Source organism: Hemicordylus capensis, chromosome 10 (genome assembly GCF_027244095.1).
Source record: "Hemicordylus capensis ecotype Gifberg chromosome 10, rHemCap1.1.pri, whole genome shotgun sequence".
In the NCBI taxonomy this organism is placed as follows: Eukaryota; Metazoa; Chordata; class Lepidosauria; order Squamata; family Cordylidae; genus Hemicordylus; species Hemicordylus capensis.
In genome coordinates, this window is record NC_069666.1 from 10,933,676 (window position 1) to 10,952,964 (window position 19,289).

Below are 19,289 nucleotides of genomic sequence, written 5' to 3' on the forward strand. Positions count from 1 at the left end.
GGACACGCTGCTGCTCAGTCACATCTACAGTTAGCACTCGCGCCTCCCTCCCCAAACATGCTCTTCGGCGATTACGGCCCTCTATCTTTTTCTTATCTCTATACCCACACACTTGCTCATCCCAAGTAGAGACAGGTTTCACCCTAGAAATAGTCAAGCCTAGAGCGAAGCCACCCGGAGCCCAAAGAGACTTATGGCCCATGGCGGCCTGAAACGCCTTACAGGAAGTTGACCAGCCTGCGTGTCCAGGGCTAGCGGTCCGCCCGGTGGCGCCTATGCGTACCACTCTAGCATTTTCTTAGATCTACGGGGTTTGAGGAGCCGCCCGGCGTATCACCCTACGGCCGTAGGTAGCGCCGCGCGCCTGCGCAAAAAAACTTCCCGTGGTGCGTCGTCTCGCGCTCGCCGGGAGCAGTGGGTGGCGAGTGCGCCTGCGCCTGGAGAGGGGCTGAGCGAGGAGGGTCGGTGATGGCGGCCGCGGGCGGCCCTGAGGCGTCGGGGGGCTCCGAGGCGGCGGCCGGCGCGACGGCGGCGGTGTCGGCTCTGGCCGCGGCCTCCTCCTCCTCGTCGTCGTCGTCCCTCTCCCCGGCGGCGGCGGCCGTGGCCGTGGTGCAGCGCGAGCCGGTGTACAACTGGCAGGCCACGAAGCGGTCTCTGCGGGAGCGCTTCGCCTTCCTCTTCGCCAACGAGCTGCTCAGCGACGTGCGCTTCGTGGTGGGCAAAGGCGGGCCGCGGGGCGGAGGAGGAGGAGGCGGCGGAGGCGCGCCCGGGCCGGGCCAGCAGCGCATCCCCGCGCACCGCTTCGTCCTGGCCGCCGGCAGCGCCGTCTTCGACGCCATGTTCAACGGCGGGATGGCCACCACCTCGGCCGAGATCGAGCTGCCCGACGTGGAGCCCGCCGCCTTCCTGGCCCTGCTCAGGTCCGGCTGAGGGAGGGAGAGGGTCGTTCCTTGGGCTCGGCTGGGTCTCTGACTTGGGGGCTGCCCAGCTGGGGCCCTGCAGCTGCCGCTGCCGGACTACAGCTCCCATCATCCCTGGCTGCAGCGTCAGGGGGATGGGAGCTGTAGTGCAAGGACTGAGTGTGGCTGGACAGCTTCAGCCTTCCAGCTGTTGGTCTACAGTCTCCGCTGGCTCATTGGCCACTGTGGTTGGGAAAATAGGAACATAGGAAGCTGCCACATACTGAGTCAGACCATTGGTCCATCTAGCTCAGTATTGTCTTCACAGACTGGCAGCGGCTCCTCCAAGGTTGCAGGCAGGAATCTCTCTCAGCCCTGTCTTGGAGATGCTGCCAGGGAGGGAACTTGGAACCTTCTGCTCTTCCCAGGGCGGCTCCATCCCCTGAGGGGAATCTCTTACAGGGCTCACACTTCTAGTCTCCCATTCAAATGCAACCAGGGCAGACCCTGCTTAGCTAAGGGGACAAGTCATGCTTGCTACCACCAGACCAGCTCTCCTCTCTGATGGAAGTTGTAATCCAACTGCCATTGGAGGGCTGATGCTGGGCTCCCTGGGGTCTTAAGGAATCGGCACCATTGCCCAGGGGACTCTTGAAACCAATCCTGGAGATTTTAATGACTTGATGTGGTGAAAAACATTGTGGAAAATAGTGGAAATAAAAATATCCAGGAATAGCTTTGATGAGAGTTGGGAACCTTAGTGCTTGATCCTACTCATGTTGACACTATGGAGCCTGATCCTGTGAACTGTTAGCAGGGAATGCACCAGCTTTTATTTGGCCTTTATCGGACTGGGTGTAGATAGATTCTGTAGGGTTGCCAGTTCTTAGTGAATACTTGTTTCCAGTGTGTTTCACAAAATCAAGCCACTAAGGCATTCAGGATTGCTTTCAACAGTCACCCGATGGAGATGGATTCTGATGGGTCTGGAGTCTTAAATCCATGTACTTTGCCTAAATTGGATTGCAGGTCCTCTTGTTAGCCTTGACCCTAGACTCGCTTGCCTTCAGAAACTTCACACACTGTCTGTGTTGCTATGTTAGTTTTAAAAGATTGCCCCTTGTGGGACACTTTGCAGTTGTAAAGTCTTATGGCTATAGGATCGTGAATGACTCTGCCCTAATCCTGGCCAGGGAGAGGGTTGGCAGGACAGCCACCGTCTGGCCAGGAACAAGGTGTCCTGAGCACAGCAAGAGCTTCAGGCCAGCCCCTGAGTTAGGTGATCCATCATTTAAAGCCCTTCAGTTCCCTTTGGTGGCAGGCTAAGTAGGAAAAGCACTCTGAACCAGACCTCTAGGAATGCAGCGTGTCTTGTTCCTTTTTGTCCCTGAGGGCAGTGTCTGACTTGAAAGTTGAGAAAGCTGCTAGATGTTTTGCAAAGACTCAAGCTTTCCTGTTCAGCCTGTTGCAGGTATTATCTCACAAAGGGAGAAACTGCAGAACAGTGGGTACTAGACACCCGAGAGAGTTACAGGCCAAGCCCATCCAGGTTGACTTAGTGGGACTAACTTCCACGCAAGCCCTCATAACCCTCATGGACGGCTGACAGTGTTTTGGCTCCGGCTTCCGTGGGTCCTGCAGACTGCAGTTGCTGAGCAGGCAGGTTGCCGGTTGCCCCCTAAATGGCAGTTCTGTACTGCCCTGAGCCATTTCTGGATGGGCAGTATATACATGAAATAAATACATCCTTTGGCTATTGGCAGGGGGTGGAGGGGTGGGACTTAAATGGGGCTAAGGGCGTCAAATATGTTATGGGTTAAGAAGCATAGGACTGGATTGGTACAGAAGTAAGAAGTAAACCCTTAGGGCAGGGCTGAATAACTTTAGCCCCCCTGCAGATGCTGGCCTACAACTCCCATAACCCCTGACTATTGGCCACTGTGTCTGAGGATGATGGGATTTGTAGTCCCAAAGCAGCTGGAGGTCTGAAGATGTGCAGCCCTGCCTTAGAGGCTTGAGAGTCCAGGGGGTGGGGGTGGGTAATCCAGGGATGACAAAGGGCGGAGACTTCTTAAGGCAGAGGTAGGCAATGTGCAGCTCTCCAGATGCTACTGAACTACAACTCTCATCAGCCCCAGCCAGAGTTTGACAGCTGGGGATGATGGGAGTTCCTTTGCTAAGCAGGGTCTGCCCTGGTTTGCATTTGTATGGGAGACTACATGTGTGAGCACTGTAAGATATTCCCCTTCAGGGACGCGACCGCTCTGGGAAGGGCACCTCCCTGCTTGCATGCAGAAGGTTCCATGTTCCCTCCTTGGCATCTCCAAGATAGGGCTGAGAGAGACTCTTGCCTATAACCTTGGAGAGCTGCTGCCAGTCAGTGCAGACAATCCTGAGCTAGATGGACCAAGGGTCTGACTCAGAATAAGGCAGCTTCCAGTGTTCCTATGTAGTTCAGTAGCATCTGGAGAGCCACAAGGGAAAGAGGTTAAGGTAAGGGCTAATGGGAAGGTAAGGTCTAATGGGAAAGAGGTTAAGGTAAGGGCAGGTGGTAGTGGTGTAAGAGGAGAGCAAACGGTTTGCAAAATTGCCCAGGAAGGGGTTGGGCTGTGTGACTTCTGTCCTGAAGGGCCAATAAGATTTAATTATACAAAACTGCATGTTGCCTTAAGTTCTTAGAAAAGGGTGAGATTTAAATATAAACCTTGGACAGTGACATTATTTATAAAATGCTGCTTGTAGGTATCATACATCTTGATCTTCGTGGATATAATTGAGTAAATGTATATAATTATAGCCTTTTGACTTGATTTGACTTCCAGGTTTTCTAACTTGAATTGCATGTAGTCATAATGTTCAATTTTTAAACTGGGATATTTAACTGTTACCTCTGTTGCTTCCCACTTTAAGCCAAAGTACTTTCCCTTAGGGTGATTTTTCTCCTGTTGACTAGATTTGAATAAGGCTTAAATTTGGCTCAAGTTTGTCTTGGGTTTGGTGGATTAGGCTCTGCCTTTTCTTTTTCAGTTTACCCTGTCTACACTAAATCAAATTTCCAACTCAGAAGATTCTTACAAAAATATATTCAAGCATTTGGCCCTATTTATTGTTTCAGTCTTTGTTTTCCATACAAACATTGTTGTAGAGAGCTATTTATGCTAACACTGTAAAGTTGTATTTAGTTTGGATTAACAAGCAAGTGAACTATTAATTTTGGAGTGTGGTGTTACAGTGCATCTTAAGCATCTTACTCAGAAGTATGTCCCACTGAGTTTCAGGGTATTTACCTCCTAGTAGGTATGCTTACGATTTAAGCTTTAAAATATATTTTCTTGAAAGGTAGTGTAGTCTTTCCCCCTTGACACTTCCTTTGGTATACTATTGCAACAGCTAAATAAGCACTAGAATTTCTAGTCAGGCATGAAATCAGGCCTTGCCTCTCACAGCATATTTTTATCAATTATATCTGATCCAAGGATGGTGGTTAAAATATAAATCTAGCTGGAGTGAAAATGCTGACTTGGAAATACGATAGCTCATTGGAAGCCTTTGATGCACCCTCTCCTGGCAAGAAGGTGTGCTGACCTTTGAAATGATACAACAGCAATGCTTTGGACAGGACATTTGTTATGGGTTAATTACCCACATAACAGTTTGAAAGTAAGCGAGCTTCCAACTTACCAGTATAGCAAACAATTCTCTGTTTGAAGTAATGTGAAATTGTGCAATTCAAGGTGAAACACTGACCCCCATAAGATCACAAATATGGTTTACTTTTTGAGTGTTCCCATTTAGTTGTTGGTGTTGGTATTAAGCAACATGCGCAGATAACCCACTTAAGTCTCTCCTTTGATTTCTAGGTTTTTATACTCAGATGAAGTTCAAATTGGCCCTGAAACAGTTATGACCACTCTCTACACAGCCAAGAAATATGCTGTCCCAGCCCTGGAAGCCCATTGTGTCGAATTCCTTACGAAGCACCTCCGAGCAGATAATGCTTTTATGCTGCTTACTCAGGTGACTGTACAATTTCTAATGTAACAACAGTATAGACATGTAATTATATGAGCTATTCGGAAATATTGTGTGTGTGTGTGTGTGTGTGTGTGTGTGTGTGTGTGTGTATATGCAACCAAACTACCTGGTTGCATGGATCTGGGTAGTGTCTTAAATGCCCTAAGTGATTGTGGATTGGGGTACCTGAGAGAGTGCCTTGCCCCATATGTCCCGACTTGGACCTTAAGATCTTATTGGAGGTCCTGCTCTGAGTGCCCCTGCCAAACGAGGTGAGGCAGGTGGCTACCCCATTTATGGAATAGCCTCCCCAATGAGGTTTGCATGACTTCATTGCTTCTTTTAGATGCCAGGTAAAGACCTTGTTGTTCACTCAGGCCTTTTAAATTTTGATTTTTAAATTTGATTTTAAAACTGATTTTTAAAAAAGTTTTAAAAATTGTTTTGTATTGTATTTTGTGTATTTTTTGTGTGCGTGTGTGTTGTGATTTAATGTTACGTTTTTTTACTTGATGTTTTAATACTATGTTGTGAGCCTCCCAGAGAACAATTTGTTACTGGGTGTCTAACAAATAAAGTAGTTGATGATGATGATGATCATCATCATCTGGAAATGCAAGTATGGCACAGCAGTTCTTGTTGGCAAGAATAGTAGCAGGAAATCAAGAAAATAATATGATGGTTGGAATTCAAATTAAACAGCTTTTTGTTTTCGGCTGCAATTTTTTGATAGAAAACTCAGGCTGCTAATTCAGACTTATTTGATATTGGGGATGGGAGACAGCCTCATTGTCTCTGGAAAATCCCAATAGGTTTCGATTGCTTTGAGGAACTGAGTGACTACAACACTGGTAGTCACTAGATTTTTTTCAGCACCAAAGGATATTTTGGAAATATATCATAAGCCAGTCAGTAGTTCATTTGCAGATCTTATTTGTTAAATTCTGTTTAATGGCCAATAAAATGTGTCAGGAGCTCACTAAAAACCCGGTCCAGATTACCTGTGTTGATATTTAACTGTATTACAATCTTGATAGGTTATTTTGCTGGGCTTCTGTGAGTAGGTATTCTTGTACTGGTCTGTGACTGTAATAAAGCATTGATTGATTGATTGTTAAACAGTGAAGTGAAGAAGCAAAGTAAATTTGCTGTGTATGTCAATCCTAACCCATCTTTGTCACTTGATGTTAAAAAATATTTGTTTTCTCTGGCCAGCATTGCTGTGTTGCAGTGGTAAATATCTGTAATAATTCTAAGCAAAAATTTGTGTAGGCTCGTTTATTTGATGAACCACAACTTGCTAGTCTCTGTCTTGACACAATTGACAAAAGCACCATGGATGCCATCAGTGCAGAAGGCTTCACAGATATTGACATAGGTAAGTCGTCCCTTTGAGGGGGCTGAAGACTGATCTAACAGTACTAGATTTGGTTGCCCATCTCACTTGTAGATTCAAAATATTCCACATCTTTTTTGCATATAAATCCTCTTAAGAATGGCCTGGTAAGCCAGCCTTCAGCAGAGTAGGTTAGCCTTATTGATTATGGTCATTGTTTGGGATGCTTGGCTGGAAGGGGGCCCCCCTCTCGCCTGTAGTGCACCACACATTCGTGGGTCATCATTTGAGGGGAGACTAGCTATTATTAATAGGTTTTGCACATCGAACTTGGGTGAAGCTCTAGTTGAATGCCAAGTTGAGTGCAGGATAACTATTTTGGGATTTAGAACTGATTTTATGTAGCAGTTACGTCCTGGTCCTTGTGAACAATGTTTCTTCTAACAGGGATTCACAAATGTTGTTGACTACAACTCCCATAATCCCCAAGCAAAAGCCATTGCAGCTGGGGATCCTGGGAGTTTTAGTCAGCAACATCTGGGAATCCCTGTTAGAGGGAACATTGCTTGTGAATGAGTTGATGTGTGATAGCTTTGGGTTTTGCCATAGGCTGCAGTCTGTTGGATGCAGTGGGCCTTGCTTCTAAGAAGCACATAGGACTATCCTATCAGTTTTAAAAGATGACTCTCATGCCATTCAAAGAAAGAAGGTTGTGGAGGGGGTGCAGCAGTTCAGCCGAAATCTTTTCTCCCTGCTACACGTCAGACTTCCCTATAAGACAGAGCTTCACAACTTCAGCCCTCCTGCAGATGCTGGACTACAACTCCCATCATTCCCAACTTTTGACCCCCCCAGTGGCTGGGGATGATGGGAGTTGTAGTCCGAAAACAGCTGAAGGGCCAAAATTGTGCAGCTTTGATATGAAACAATCTTGTGTTGCCTATTATATGCTGTGGAACTTCTAAAAAGAAAGATAAATGTTAGCATTCCACTAAAATAATTTTGGCACTGGGATTTGAGCTCAAAATTGTGCAGGAAGAAGGGTGATTTAATAGAAAAATCCTTTGTGCATAACGTAACATTGCCCTAGATCTGCAAGTAACTTGAAGCATTTTTTCCCCAGACACGCTGTGTGCTGTACTGGAAAGAGACACTCTTAGTATTCGAGAGAGCAGACTTTTTGGAGCTGTGGTTCGCTGGGCAGAAGCAGAATGTCAAAGGCAGCAGTTACCCGTCACGTCTACAAATAAGCAGAAGGTGCTTGGCAAAGCCCTCTCCTTAATCCGGTTTCCACTGATGACAATTGAAGAGTTTGCAGCAGGTAACTTGATGGCTGACTTCTTTACTGAAAAGAGTGACAGACTGCATATGTCTTTGGACAGGTGGCAAAAGAATGTGTTGTAGTTCCAATTCTGAATATACTTTTTACAGACACACACGATGAATATTTATATACCGCTTTTCAACAAAAGTTCCCAAAGCAGGTTACATAGATATAAATAAAGTATCTCTTCCTAAATTTGTTAAGAATTTGTCTGTGTTTGGCAGTGTGTTTGCTTACAAGGAAAAATGGCGACATATTTGTCTTAACTGTAGTGGCTCATCCTAAAGGAGCTTGACTTTTCTAACAGTCATAGAAAATACTCCGTGATACTCTTGCAGTCGGATCCTAAGCATGAAAGCAAGTCTCATTGATTTCAGGTGAGGAGAGCTGGTCTTGAGGTAGCAAGCATTAATTGTCCCCTTGGCTAAGCAGCATCTGCCCTGGCTTGCCTTTGGATGGGTAACTAAATGTGAGCACGTTCTGCTCTAAGATATTCCCCCTAGTGCAGGGCTGCACAACTTTGGCCTTCCAGCTGTTGTTGGACTACAATTCACATCATCCCTGACTTGGTCGCTGGCTGGGGGTGATGGGAGTTGTAGTCCAGCAACAACTGTAGGGGCAGAGTTCTGTAGCCCTGCTGTAGGGGCTGTAGCTCTGTGGTAGAGCAGCTGTTTGCATTCAGAAGGTCCCAGGTTCAATCCCTGGCAGCATCTCCAAGTAGGGCTGAGTAAAAACTCCTGCCTGAAACCTGAGAGAGCCACTGCCAGTCAGTGTAGACAATACTGAGCTAGCTGGACCAATGGTCTGCTTCGGTATAAGGCAGCTTCCCATGTTCAGTAGGACCTGCTTCCTAGCAAGTGGGCATAAGATCGCAGTCTTACTGCCTCTTAGGTTTTAAATGAGCAAAATATGCCTTTAGCTCTGGTCTGAAATGGTACTTGCATACTGTGGTAGGTTATCCAGCAAGGTGGCAATTTAGCTATTAATAATGAGACAAGGATTGGCACGGTCTTGTAGACTTTTATCCTCAAACTGTACAGTCTTTTGCACTGGAAGAGAAAACGTTTGCCTCATAAATTGGCTATCTGCTTCCAAAAAAGAAGGGAAGGGTTAATGGTTTGATACAATATGTATGTAGGATGTCATGAATTATTGGCATCCTGCTACAAACTTTGCAGTAGAAGAGAGAAACCGTTGCCTGAGGAGTAGGTTATTTACACTTAGCGTATTAAGTTGTGCTACAGGTTAAATGCTGGGCAAGCGATGAAAATAAATCACTTGGCTTCGTGTGCAATTGTCCTTTGCCTTAGATACAAATTGCATTTAATTTTACATGTATTTACTTATAGGTGCTGTAATATATAATTGAGTAAAACCACATGGAAAACTTAACTACACTTCTGAACTGGTGGAATCTTTAATAGTGCATACAGAGTTAAAATGATACTGCCTGAATGTGTACACGTCTGTGGCTGTGAAACACAAAACCAGTCAAAGGAGAATAATTTTCATCTTATTTACAATGGCAAATTTGGCAGCATGCACACATAGTATTTATGGACCACTCAGAATGAAAAACAGTTGATCACTAATGATAAAATTGAAATTGTCAAAATTAAAACTATTACAGTTGGTTCTTGAGCTTATTCCATCCATTTAACAAAGATTCTAGATAACCAGGCCTGTTTCAGCCTCAAGTTGGGCTGGATGTTCAAGTGTGTTTTATCCGAATGTTATGCACATTTCACCTTATGGGATATTAAGATCCAACAGAATATCCCACTTTTCCCAGCAGGCTTGGAGCAGTTTACAGGATTTAAAAAATAACAATCCTGTCCCGAAAGGGCTCACAGTCTTCTTTTTTAAAAAATTTAAAGCCGGGGGGGGGGGGGGACTGTCAAGGGGGTATGACCCCGAAGGCACTTGTATATCAATTGAATCCCATTGTCAATTTTTTTCTTTTGAAGGCTGTAGATTGTTTCCTTTTATGGCCCATAATAGGCCCATAATCCAAGGTAAACTACCATAGTTTAGGATTGGGTTAAATGTACGCAAGTAGATTTGTAAACCAGAGATTATTCCAAGATGATGCCTCAGTTGGCCTCTTAGCATAAAACATGTTCAGCTCAGTTGTACTGCGTTTTCCCCCTAGGTCCTGCTCAGTCTGGAATTTTGTCAGATCGGGAAGTAGTAAATCTCTTTCTGCATTTTACAGTCAACCCTAAACCTAGAGTTGACTATATTGACCGGCCGAGATGCTGTCTTAGAGGAAAGGAGTGCAGCATCAATAGATTCCAGCAAGTGGAGAGTCGCTGGGGTTACAGTGGAACAAGCGACCGGATCAGGTAATTGTTTTCAGGTGAAGGAATGTGATTCACCTGTCCCATTTGGTGGAGCACAGAGAACATAGGGGATCTTGTTCTGTGTCCATGTGCAGTGGGTGAGCATAGGCAGCTGCTTGAAACGCACGTGAGTGTTTGAATAGTCTGAGGCTCTGCCTTTTAGTTGCTCCCTCTTCTGGATTGGCTCACTGGGAAATACTACTGCTACTCCCACCACCAGTATCGATAGACCACTTTCCCACAACAAGAGTTGTCAGAGCAGTTTACAGAGAAAAATAAGAAACAAGATGGTTCCCTGCCCCAAAGGGCCCACAATCCAAAGAGAAGCATAAGGTAGAGATGTGCAGCGGCCACTTGAGAGATGCTGTGCTGGGGTTGGAGAGGGACAGTCGCTCTCCCTGGGCTAAATACCGAAGCACAATCACTTTCCAAAGGTGCCTCTTTGCTCAGTCAGCAGGGAACGACCACTGGATGGCACATTAGCAAGCAGTCAGGCTGGACAGTTCGGGCCCCGGGCGCCTGTTTATCGGACCAGTGCTGAACTGGCTGGTTTAGGGGTTTGGGTCCAGGTCAGGTTTAAGGCAAGTATGAGATACAGGCTCCGTTCCAAAATGAAAGACTTCCCTGGACCATTTAAAAACAACAGCAACCACCACCCAGTTTGTCTTTCTGCTTAAGGCTGTCTGGTGAGGCCCCCTTCCAGATTAAAATTGTTGTGGGGCCCCAGTGTTAAGGGTTCCGTTTACCAGAGTGAAGACTAGACTTCCAGATGTCCTTGGGCTTGAAATAGCTTCGCAGGAGAGGCCACCTGCTTTGAGAAGCAAGGTGCCTGGGCAAAAGTGGAGCGTCCTGATGAAGCAGAAATTAGCAGAGTCAAACTGACCGAACGAGTCCCCGGCTGGATACAGCTGCTGATGCCTTGTCTGTCAGCAGTGAGCTCGGTCTTCGTGCCGTGGGTTTCTAGGGGGAAACCAAAGAGCATCCACGTCATTGGGAGCAGGCGAAGGAAGATACACGCCGGCCCCTCATGACACTGGAGGCACTTTCATCTCCTTCTGGAAATTCAAGGCCGCCATTTGGACACTTTCTGCGGGGACAGGAGCACCTTCTGCTGCCATTTCCCTTGCAGCAGGATGGCGCTTGGGGAGCTGCTGCTGAGATCTGAAAGGCACTCTGGCTTCTGCGCTCTCCGAAGCAGTCGAAGCGCTGGGGTGTGTGTGTGTGCTTTGTTCAAGGGCAAACGCTGCAGGGAGCCGTAACAGCCCAGCCTGGCTCTCCAAGGCAGCAAGCTCCAGTCTCCCTCTGGTGATGCTGATGGCAATTGGCATGGTGCCCGGAGACCCCTGCAGAGAAGTGGACCTGGAGGAAGAGAGACACTTGGCAGAACAGGGGCCAGGCGAGGTGATGGGGCGATTCCCAGGGAGAGGACGAGGTGGAGTTTGTTTTTGCACCAAAATGCATCTCACTTCTTGATCTAAAGATTCAGCAGAGCAGCTTATCGACAAGAAATAACATCAATGTAGATCAATAAAAAGAATAGAAATATGAAGGGGAGAGAGAACATTAGCATGAATGGTCAAGGGGAGCAGTATCAGTATCCAATGGGAAGTGATTTCAGATCACAGGCTAGAAGTCCTGAAGAAGAATCTGGTGCTGAAAGACCATCGGAGACAGGGCCAGGTGGACATCTTGTAGCAGAGAGTTCCATAGCCACAACGGTTCTGTCCCGAGTACCCACCGACTGCACCTCTGGTGGCAGCAGGACACGGGGCAAAGCTTCCTACAACAATCTCAGGATCATGTGGGAGAAGGGAGTCCTTTAAGTATCCAGCCCTCAACTCTTTAATGAGTCCAGTATAAAGATTCAGCTTCCTGAGAGTCTCAGCTTCCATGGTTTTAAGAGAGTACGTCTAATGGCTACAGAGACATCAGTGTGTGAGTGTCTAGTTGGATTAGCAGTACAATCACCAGTCCTGCAGGCTTTAAAACAGAGGAAGAGGAACTTCTCCGTATGCACAGAACCCACCTCTCTGGTACATGTTCTGATACAGGCTTCCCTGATGCCTGGAAGGAGAGATGGTGGTCTTGTAGCAGGCAGGAATTTCCCCCTTTGCTCAGCAGGGTCTGCTCTGGTTTGCATTTGAATGGGAGACTACATGTGAATTCTGTAAGATACACCACTTAGGGGATGTGGCCGCTCTTGGAAGAGCACCTGCATGTTTGCATGCAGAAGGTTCCAAGGTCACTCCCTAGCATCTTCAGGAAAGGGCTGAGAAGAACTCCGGCCTATAACCTTGGAGAAGCCACTGCCAGTCTGTGCAGACAATCCTGAGCTAGATGGACCAATGGACTGACTTGCAACGTTCCTATGTTTCTCTTGATGCCATCTCTCTTCTCTTTCAGATCTTCCCTACTCCCTCCATAATGCCATTTGCTTAACTCCTTCCTGCTCATTCCCTCCCAAAACAAAGCCCAGCAACACAACTATCTCTCATCTTCTTCATGATTTGACATTTAACCTGGAAGCACTTTGGATCAGGAACCTAGCTTTTGTCAGTTATGAGAGCACCATTTGATATGCTTAGCACGGTGCATATATTATTATTTTTATTATTTTCTTCCCCCTCCCTCTCCTCTTTTTTCCTTTTGTATCAATTCTTTTAGACTGTAACAATCTTAATTTTTATTTATTTTCTATGTAGGCCACTTTGAGAACTTTAGCTGGAAAATGGTATATAAATATTGGTAGTCCTAATGACAAGCCATTGTGTTAAACTGTCCTATACCTTGGCTTGAGCTCTTCAGCAAAGGTGGTATGTAAATGTAAGCAATAATAAATAATAAAGCAACTTGCAATGTGAAGAATCGGCTCCCAGAAGCAAAATGGTTAGTTAAGACTCATTTATTTATGTTAATGTTGCCTGGTCTAGGGGGTTAGGGAGTTAAGCATGGCAACTGTTGCTAGGTACTTAATGACAGGAAGAGTTCTATAGAGGTGTGCCGTGGAGTCAGTGGAAGGAAATTGTCAAGAAAGAAGCCAGGAGAAAGGGACTCCAGCTGAAGGAGAGTATGCTGCAATTGATGGAGCTATGAGTAAGGATCAAACCTCTGTTTTGCTTTTGTGAAACAAGACATCCTCTGGAGGAAAGGTATATCACCAAGTTGAGGACGATGCCAGCATGGCTAACAAATAGCATTAGGGAGGCCATAAAAGGGAAGGAGACTTGTTTCTGAAAATGGAAGAGGACAGAAAGGAACATAAGCTCTGGCAAAAGACATGCAAGGAGACAATGAGGGATGCAAAAAAGAGAGTTTGAAGAGCACGTAACACATGTCAAGGGGAATAATAAAAACTTCTTTAAATATGTCAGAAACAGAAAACCTGCCAGGGAGGTGCTTGGACCATTAGATGAGGGCATGAAAGGGATTATTGAGGATAAGGAGATAGCAGAGAGGCTGAGTGGGTTCTTTGCATCTGTCTTCTCAGTGGACAATACTGACCATATGCCCGCTCTGGAACAGCTTCTCAGGCTTGGAGGCTCAAGAAGTAGCCAAGTTTGAGATGATGAGAGAGGATGTTCTGAACTGTCTTGAAAAATTAAAAATTAACAAATCGCCAGGGCCAGATAGTATCCACCCAAGTGTTCTGAAGGAACTTAAATGTGAAATTGCCAATCTCCTAGCAAAAATATGTAACTTGTCCCATTAAATCGGGCTATGTACCAGAGGATTAGAAAGTAGCTAATGTAACACTGATTTCCAGAAAGGGTCTGGGAAATTACAGGCTGTTTAGCTTAACTTCTGTGTTGGGTAATTTGATGGAAAGCATGCTTAAGGACAAAATTGTTAAACACATAGAAGAACAGACCTTGCTGAAGGAGAACCAGCATGGCTTCTGCAAGGACAAGTCTTGCCTCACCAACCTTTTGGTGCTCTTTAAGAGTGTTGACAGGCATGTGGATAAAGGTTATCCGGTTGACATAGTATACTTGGACTTTCAAAAAGCTTTTGAGAAAGTTCCCCACCAAAGGCTCTTGAGTAAACGTAGCAGTCATGGGATAAGGGGACAGGTTCATGTGTGGATTGGTAACTGGTTGAAGGACAGGAAACAGGGTGGGAATAAATGGACAGTTTTCACAATGGAGGAAAGTAAGTCCCCGTCCTACCCCCGGTATCTGTACTGGTATTCCTTCTCCTGTCTGTTGTGAGATATACCAGCATAATGTTAAAGAGATGTTCCTCGCAATCATTATTTTGTTCAGGTGCAGATTTTCAAAAATATCAATTATTACTACTAAAGAATATTTATATACCGCTTTTCAACAAAAGTTCTCAAAGTAGTTTACACAGAAAAATAATAAACAAACTGATGGTCCCCGGTCCCCAAAATTATCAATTATAGCAGGGGTTCTCATATTTGGGCCCCCAGATTTGGGACTACAGTTCCCATAATCCCCAGCCACAATGGCCAAAGGTGGGGGAGATGGGAATTGTGGTCTAACACCCGGGAAACTCCTGAATGCTTCCATTAGTCAACTAAGGCTTAGCCCAATTTAGATTCAGATATTATGTTGTTCGAGTGCACAGATGTCTGTACACTTGCACATATTTTTGTGTGCCCTGGCATGCATTTTAAAAGTGAACCTGGCTGCAGGCCCCTTGAAATGCAGTATACAGATAAGTGTACTGCCATACTTCAGTTCAGCATAACGTGTGAATAACTAACTGTACCTGTGTGCAGATCTCCATCTGTGTACACTATACATTCGTTGTACAAGTGTTGAATAAAACATGTGAATAGGGCTCTTCATTGCCCTAGCATGGGAGAAAGACCATTATGTAATCCAGACCATGATATCGGTGCAAAGCAGGACAAGGAAGATGGGGTAAAATACATTAAAAAACACAAAAACAACCCAATGCCAACTTTTCAGAAAGATAAATGCAGCAATACTCAAACTGGTCTTTAGCTGTAGTGCAACACAGTAATAGTGTGACTTTCAGTATGGCTACATCTGAAATCGTGGAGGCAGAACTTGCTCTCTCTCGACTCCAAGCTTTGCTGCCTCTACACATGCAGGTATCTTCCATCTCTCCCCCACTCCGTTTTTCTGATTGAAGCCCCTTACCTTGTTCTGTGCAAGTCAAAGGAGTATGGCCATACAGAGTGTTCTGGTGGCCACTGCGATAAGCCACAGAGTGGCCATTTTCCCAGTAGAGGAAATGGAAATCTCTGACAGAGACAAGTCACCAAGCTTGACAGCCTGTCTGGCCCGCTTTATTTTAAAATGGGTGGCTCAGCACCTGAGGCTATCAAGGCAGCAAACAGAAAGTGATGGGAAAGCAGAGATCTAGAAGCCCAGCTTTGAAATACACAGAAAACATTAGCTCTGAGAAATCCCGGGCAGCATCTCCAGGTATGCCTGCCTGTAACTTTTGCTGCTGCCAGTTAGTGTAGACCAGGGTTTCTTAACCTTGGACCCCCAGATGTTGGACTACAACTCCCAGAATCCTCAGCTGCAATGACTTTTGCTTGGGTATGGTCGTTGGTAACTACAGTTGAGTATGGTAACTACAGTGATAGTTGTAGTCTAACAACATCTGGGGGCCCAAGGTTAAGAAACCGTAGTGTAGACAATACTGAGCTATAGATGGACCAATGGTTTGATTCTGTATAAGGCAGCTTCCTATGTGACTTCTGTGGTTTTGGGTCTCTCCTATGTTGGGAACTCACCGGCCTTAGGCAAGCTGCTCTCTCCCTTAGCCTTGATAGCCACAATATGGGGATGATGCTTGCTTTTTCTTACAGGGTGGTTGTAAGGATGACATCAAGATAATCCACATGAAGCACTTTGCACTCTCAAAAAATACTGTACAAATGCTATTATTTATTCTTCCTGCTGCCACCAATAATCAGTACTATAACAGCATTAAGATCATCAATTGTCTAGAAATCCTTTAATCATTAATTATTGATTTATTAATTAATCATTAATTACTTTAATCACTAATTATTTTATTTTATTTTATAAATCATTAAATCATTACCTCTTTTTGTTTACCTTTCCAATACACTGACTTTCTTCAGTCTTCCTCCTTTCAAGGTTCACAGTCAATAGAAGAATTTCAATTGTGGGATTTGGATTGTATGGATCTATTCATGGACCCACTGACTATCAAGTTAATATACAGGTACCAGAGTGTGAGTGTTTATGTGCGTGTGTGCTTTTATAAATAAAGTATTTCACTTAAACATCTACATATATATAAGTTCACTAATTATTTTAGTTTGATCAGGGAGATTCTACTCATGATCCCTGATGAAAAAAAAAATGGGATTCTGGAGTAGGATGACCTCATGAGTGGCCCTGTGGAACAGGCTTCCCAATCCTCCAAGTGTTTAGAGAGGCTTATAGACATCTTCCTCCCAACACACACACACACACACACACTTGGTCAGAAGTGGCTACCGTGATACATCCAGTGTTTGAGTGAAAGATGATTACCTAGCGTCTAGACTATGGAAGCCGTGCTGTTGAAATAATAAGCACCCTTGTTAAAATACCATGGAAATTCTTAAGAGAAGGATGTACATTAAAATATCATATACAAACTCTTCAAAACAAACTGTTACAAAGAAATCCAAAACTTTTTCATGAAAAACTTAAAATACAAGTGTGTGTTTATTCACCAAATAGGCACTTTCCTTCGAAAGCTCCTGCTGAGCAAAGAGGCATCTCTTAAGGTGGGATTCTATTTAGTTGGTTGTTGCAGCTTGATGGGTTGAGGGCCTTAGGCGGATGCTTCAGTCTGAGGCAGGAACTGGAAGGGTTTTCAAAGGCAAATCTAAGCTTGTGGCCCTTTTAACAAAAGAAGTGTTTTCTCAACGAAATGGTTTCTTGCTGTGCTTTGTGTTGTGACTCAGATCATCGAGTATGAGAAGAATCAGACACTAGGGCAAAACGACACTGGGTTTAGCTGTGACGGAACGGCCAACACCTTCAGAGTTATGTTCAAAGAACCTATAGAGATTCTGCCTACAGTATGTTACACTGCATGTGCGACCCTAAAAGTAAGATACTTTTTAATTGGTGAAGACTCTGAACATTGTGTGAGAACCGGACCTTATTCTCTTGTAGGGATTTGCAACCTTTTACATCTGCAGTGACATTACAGGAGAACCTTGTTGTTCGCGGGGGTGCCATTCCTCGCCTACTGCCGCGAATAACAAGTTGTCATTGCTATAGGGAAATAGGGGGTTAGGTTCTGAAGTGGGGGGGGGGGGTGTCCAAAAAAAATCAAAATAACTTTAAAAAAAAATAAATTTACTGTGGCATGCTCTGCAGGGTCTGTATGTGGCCAGGAATCCCCCCATATATCCAGGAATGCCCTGCAATGCCCCCCCCCAACCTGCAGAAAATTACAGGAAATAGTCCCCAAAGTCCATTTTTGGAAGGAAAGGAGCCACAAAATGGCTCCCCGGAGACAAATTGGCAGGCAGAACTTACCTCCGTGGCCACTTCTGGCCCTCTAGGAATCGTGGATACGTTGGTTTTAATCCCTTCGTATCCACAGATACTGAAAACGGGTGTCAATGAGACAACCCATGGATACATGGAACCACAATCAGCAGTTCCATGAATTACAAGGTTCTCCTTTATTAAAATGTTTGTGTGTAGTACTATATTTTCTGTTTCTTTATTTCAAATTACCCATAGTCTACAAATAATTCTGATTCTAGTGCTTACTACATAAACTGTTCCAAAGGAGGAAACTATCTAACTTTTTGCTATTTGTATTTAGGGCCCCGATTCTCACTACGGCACCAAGGGATTGAAGAAAGTAATCCATGAATCTCCCACTTCAAACAGAACCTGCTTTTTCTTTTTTAGTTCACCGGGTAACAACAATGGCACATCAATAGAAGATGGACAAATACCAGAAATAATATTTTATACGTAACTTCAGATAACTAAATGAGGCAAAAAAAGCCACCTTGATTGATTTTAGCAGAAAGGACAAATGGGAGATATGGAATACTGTGAAGCTATGTAAATACTTAATCTCAAATGTGTTACGGAACTGAAGTATTGTACATGGAAGGTACTAAAACTAGTATTCACTACTTCCATTTGACAGTATGCAGCCAAATTCTTCTTGAATTAAATCTTACCTGTACATAAGTATTTATCTTGATCACTTTAAAACATACTCCTATAACCTGGAAGTTGGAGCAGAGTATTTGTATTTTTTTCTGAAATAATACTTGTTGTGATCTCTGTGGATGGTATGATTGCTTTTCTGGACAATACAGTACTATTAAACTGAACTTGGCATTCTTGAAAATGGAAAATGAAGTCTCGAAGAAAAACAGCATTAATACTTGTACAGATTGCATCTGTAATTGAATACAATGTACATAAACCTATGCAGTTTTGTTGCAGTGTATTGGGGGAGAGGGGTGGATGTTATGCTGGTTATGAAGTCACTTTAAAAATATAAAGTAAGGATTTGAAATCTTGCCTACATGATGCTTTAGTTAAAAACAAATCTTGAACACTTTAAACTTTCATGTACACAGTTCATACATAAACACAGTGTGTAGAAGCAGTAAATATGTGATTATACTTGTCTGTAGTGTAATTTTTAGCACACTCTATCTAAACATTTTCCTTGTAGTTATGGGAGATACCAGCCAAAATCCAGAGAAACCATGAAACTAGTTCCATGAGCTTAGGCGCGTTTAAATTTGGGTTTTTTGCATGCTAAACTATACAACAGAATCAGTAGAACTAAGTCAAAGTAAAGAAGCAGAGACACTCTTTTAAAAAGGCAGTTTACCATACTGCTGGAGATTACCATGAAGGCTACCCTTCTTGATGAAGCTATAAAAAGTTATAGCCCCCTTTGCTTACTGATCTACTCCAGTACAGGATTCCTGTCTTCTGTGGTTTTTGTTTGTTTGTTTGTTTAAAACAACTGGCACTTCATGTTCAGAGTTGTGCAGAGCGCTTTTTCCAGGACTCGGGCAGGATCTTTATTCCAAGGATCTGTATTCATTTGAGCATATATGGAGTGCCTTTGAGAATCTACTGAGCATCTCCTTTCATGTTTTAGCAGGGATACTGGTCAAGCAGTGGGAATGATCAATTATTGATAACATTCCCAGTACCCAACTGGTGTTCAGTTGCATGCAGGCATACTTTGATGCCTTCTACTTACATGCAAGCCCAAGCGCAACCATGTTTCTTTACACAAAATAAGAGTGAAGTTAGAAAGGGACTCGTGCCTTCACTTGGGGAAGGAAGAGAGAGAACATTGCCTAATTATCACTTAAGTTAAAATCTTGTTTCTCTGCTGGTGTCTGCTGGCAG

The 19,289-nt window shown here is 44.3% G+C and overlaps 1 protein-coding gene across 2 annotated transcripts; it reads left to right on the plus strand.

Annotated features, from left to right (window-relative positions):
- Nucleotides 1–369: 369 nt before the first annotated feature.
- BTBD1 (BTB domain containing 1) lies at nucleotides 370–18,542 on the plus strand. 2 transcript variants are annotated; one of them, XM_053272970.1, is made up of 8 exons: nucleotides 379–920; nucleotides 4,760–4,916; nucleotides 6,186–6,291; nucleotides 7,373–7,570; nucleotides 9,726–9,918; nucleotides 16,020–16,107; nucleotides 16,841–16,987; nucleotides 17,719–18,542. In XM_053272970.1, the coding sequence occupies exons 1-8, from the start codon at nucleotides 469–471 to the stop codon at nucleotides 17,875–17,877; spliced, it is 1,500 nt and encodes a 499-aa protein (XP_053128945.1). In that variant the 5' UTR covers nucleotides 379–468; the 3' UTR covers nucleotides 17,878–18,542. The 2 variants fall into 2 exon arrangements, with proteins under 2 accessions (XP_053128946.1, XP_053128945.1); XM_053272971.1 differs by lacking the exons at nucleotides 16,020–16,107; nucleotides 16,841–16,987; nucleotides 17,719–18,542 and adding an exon at nucleotides 12,319–12,799 and having other exon boundaries at nucleotides 370–920.
- The last annotated feature ends 747 nt before the right edge of the window (nucleotides 18,543–19,289 follow it).

Excerpts from the sequence above, each read along its gene's own strand:
- BTBD1 (XM_053272970.1), top strand. The coding sequence starts at position 469 with ATGGCGGCCGCGGGCGGCCCTGAGGCGTCGGGGGGCTCCGAGGCGGCG. Across the intron at positions 7,571-9,725 it reads AATTGAAGAGTTTGCAGCAG|GTCCTGCTCAGTCTGGAATT; the intron begins GTAACTTGATGG and ends TTTTCCCCCTAG. Across the intron at positions 16,988-17,718 it reads CTGCATGTGCGACCCTAAAA|GGCCCCGATTCTCACTACGG; the intron begins GTAAGATACTTT and ends ATTTGTATTTAG.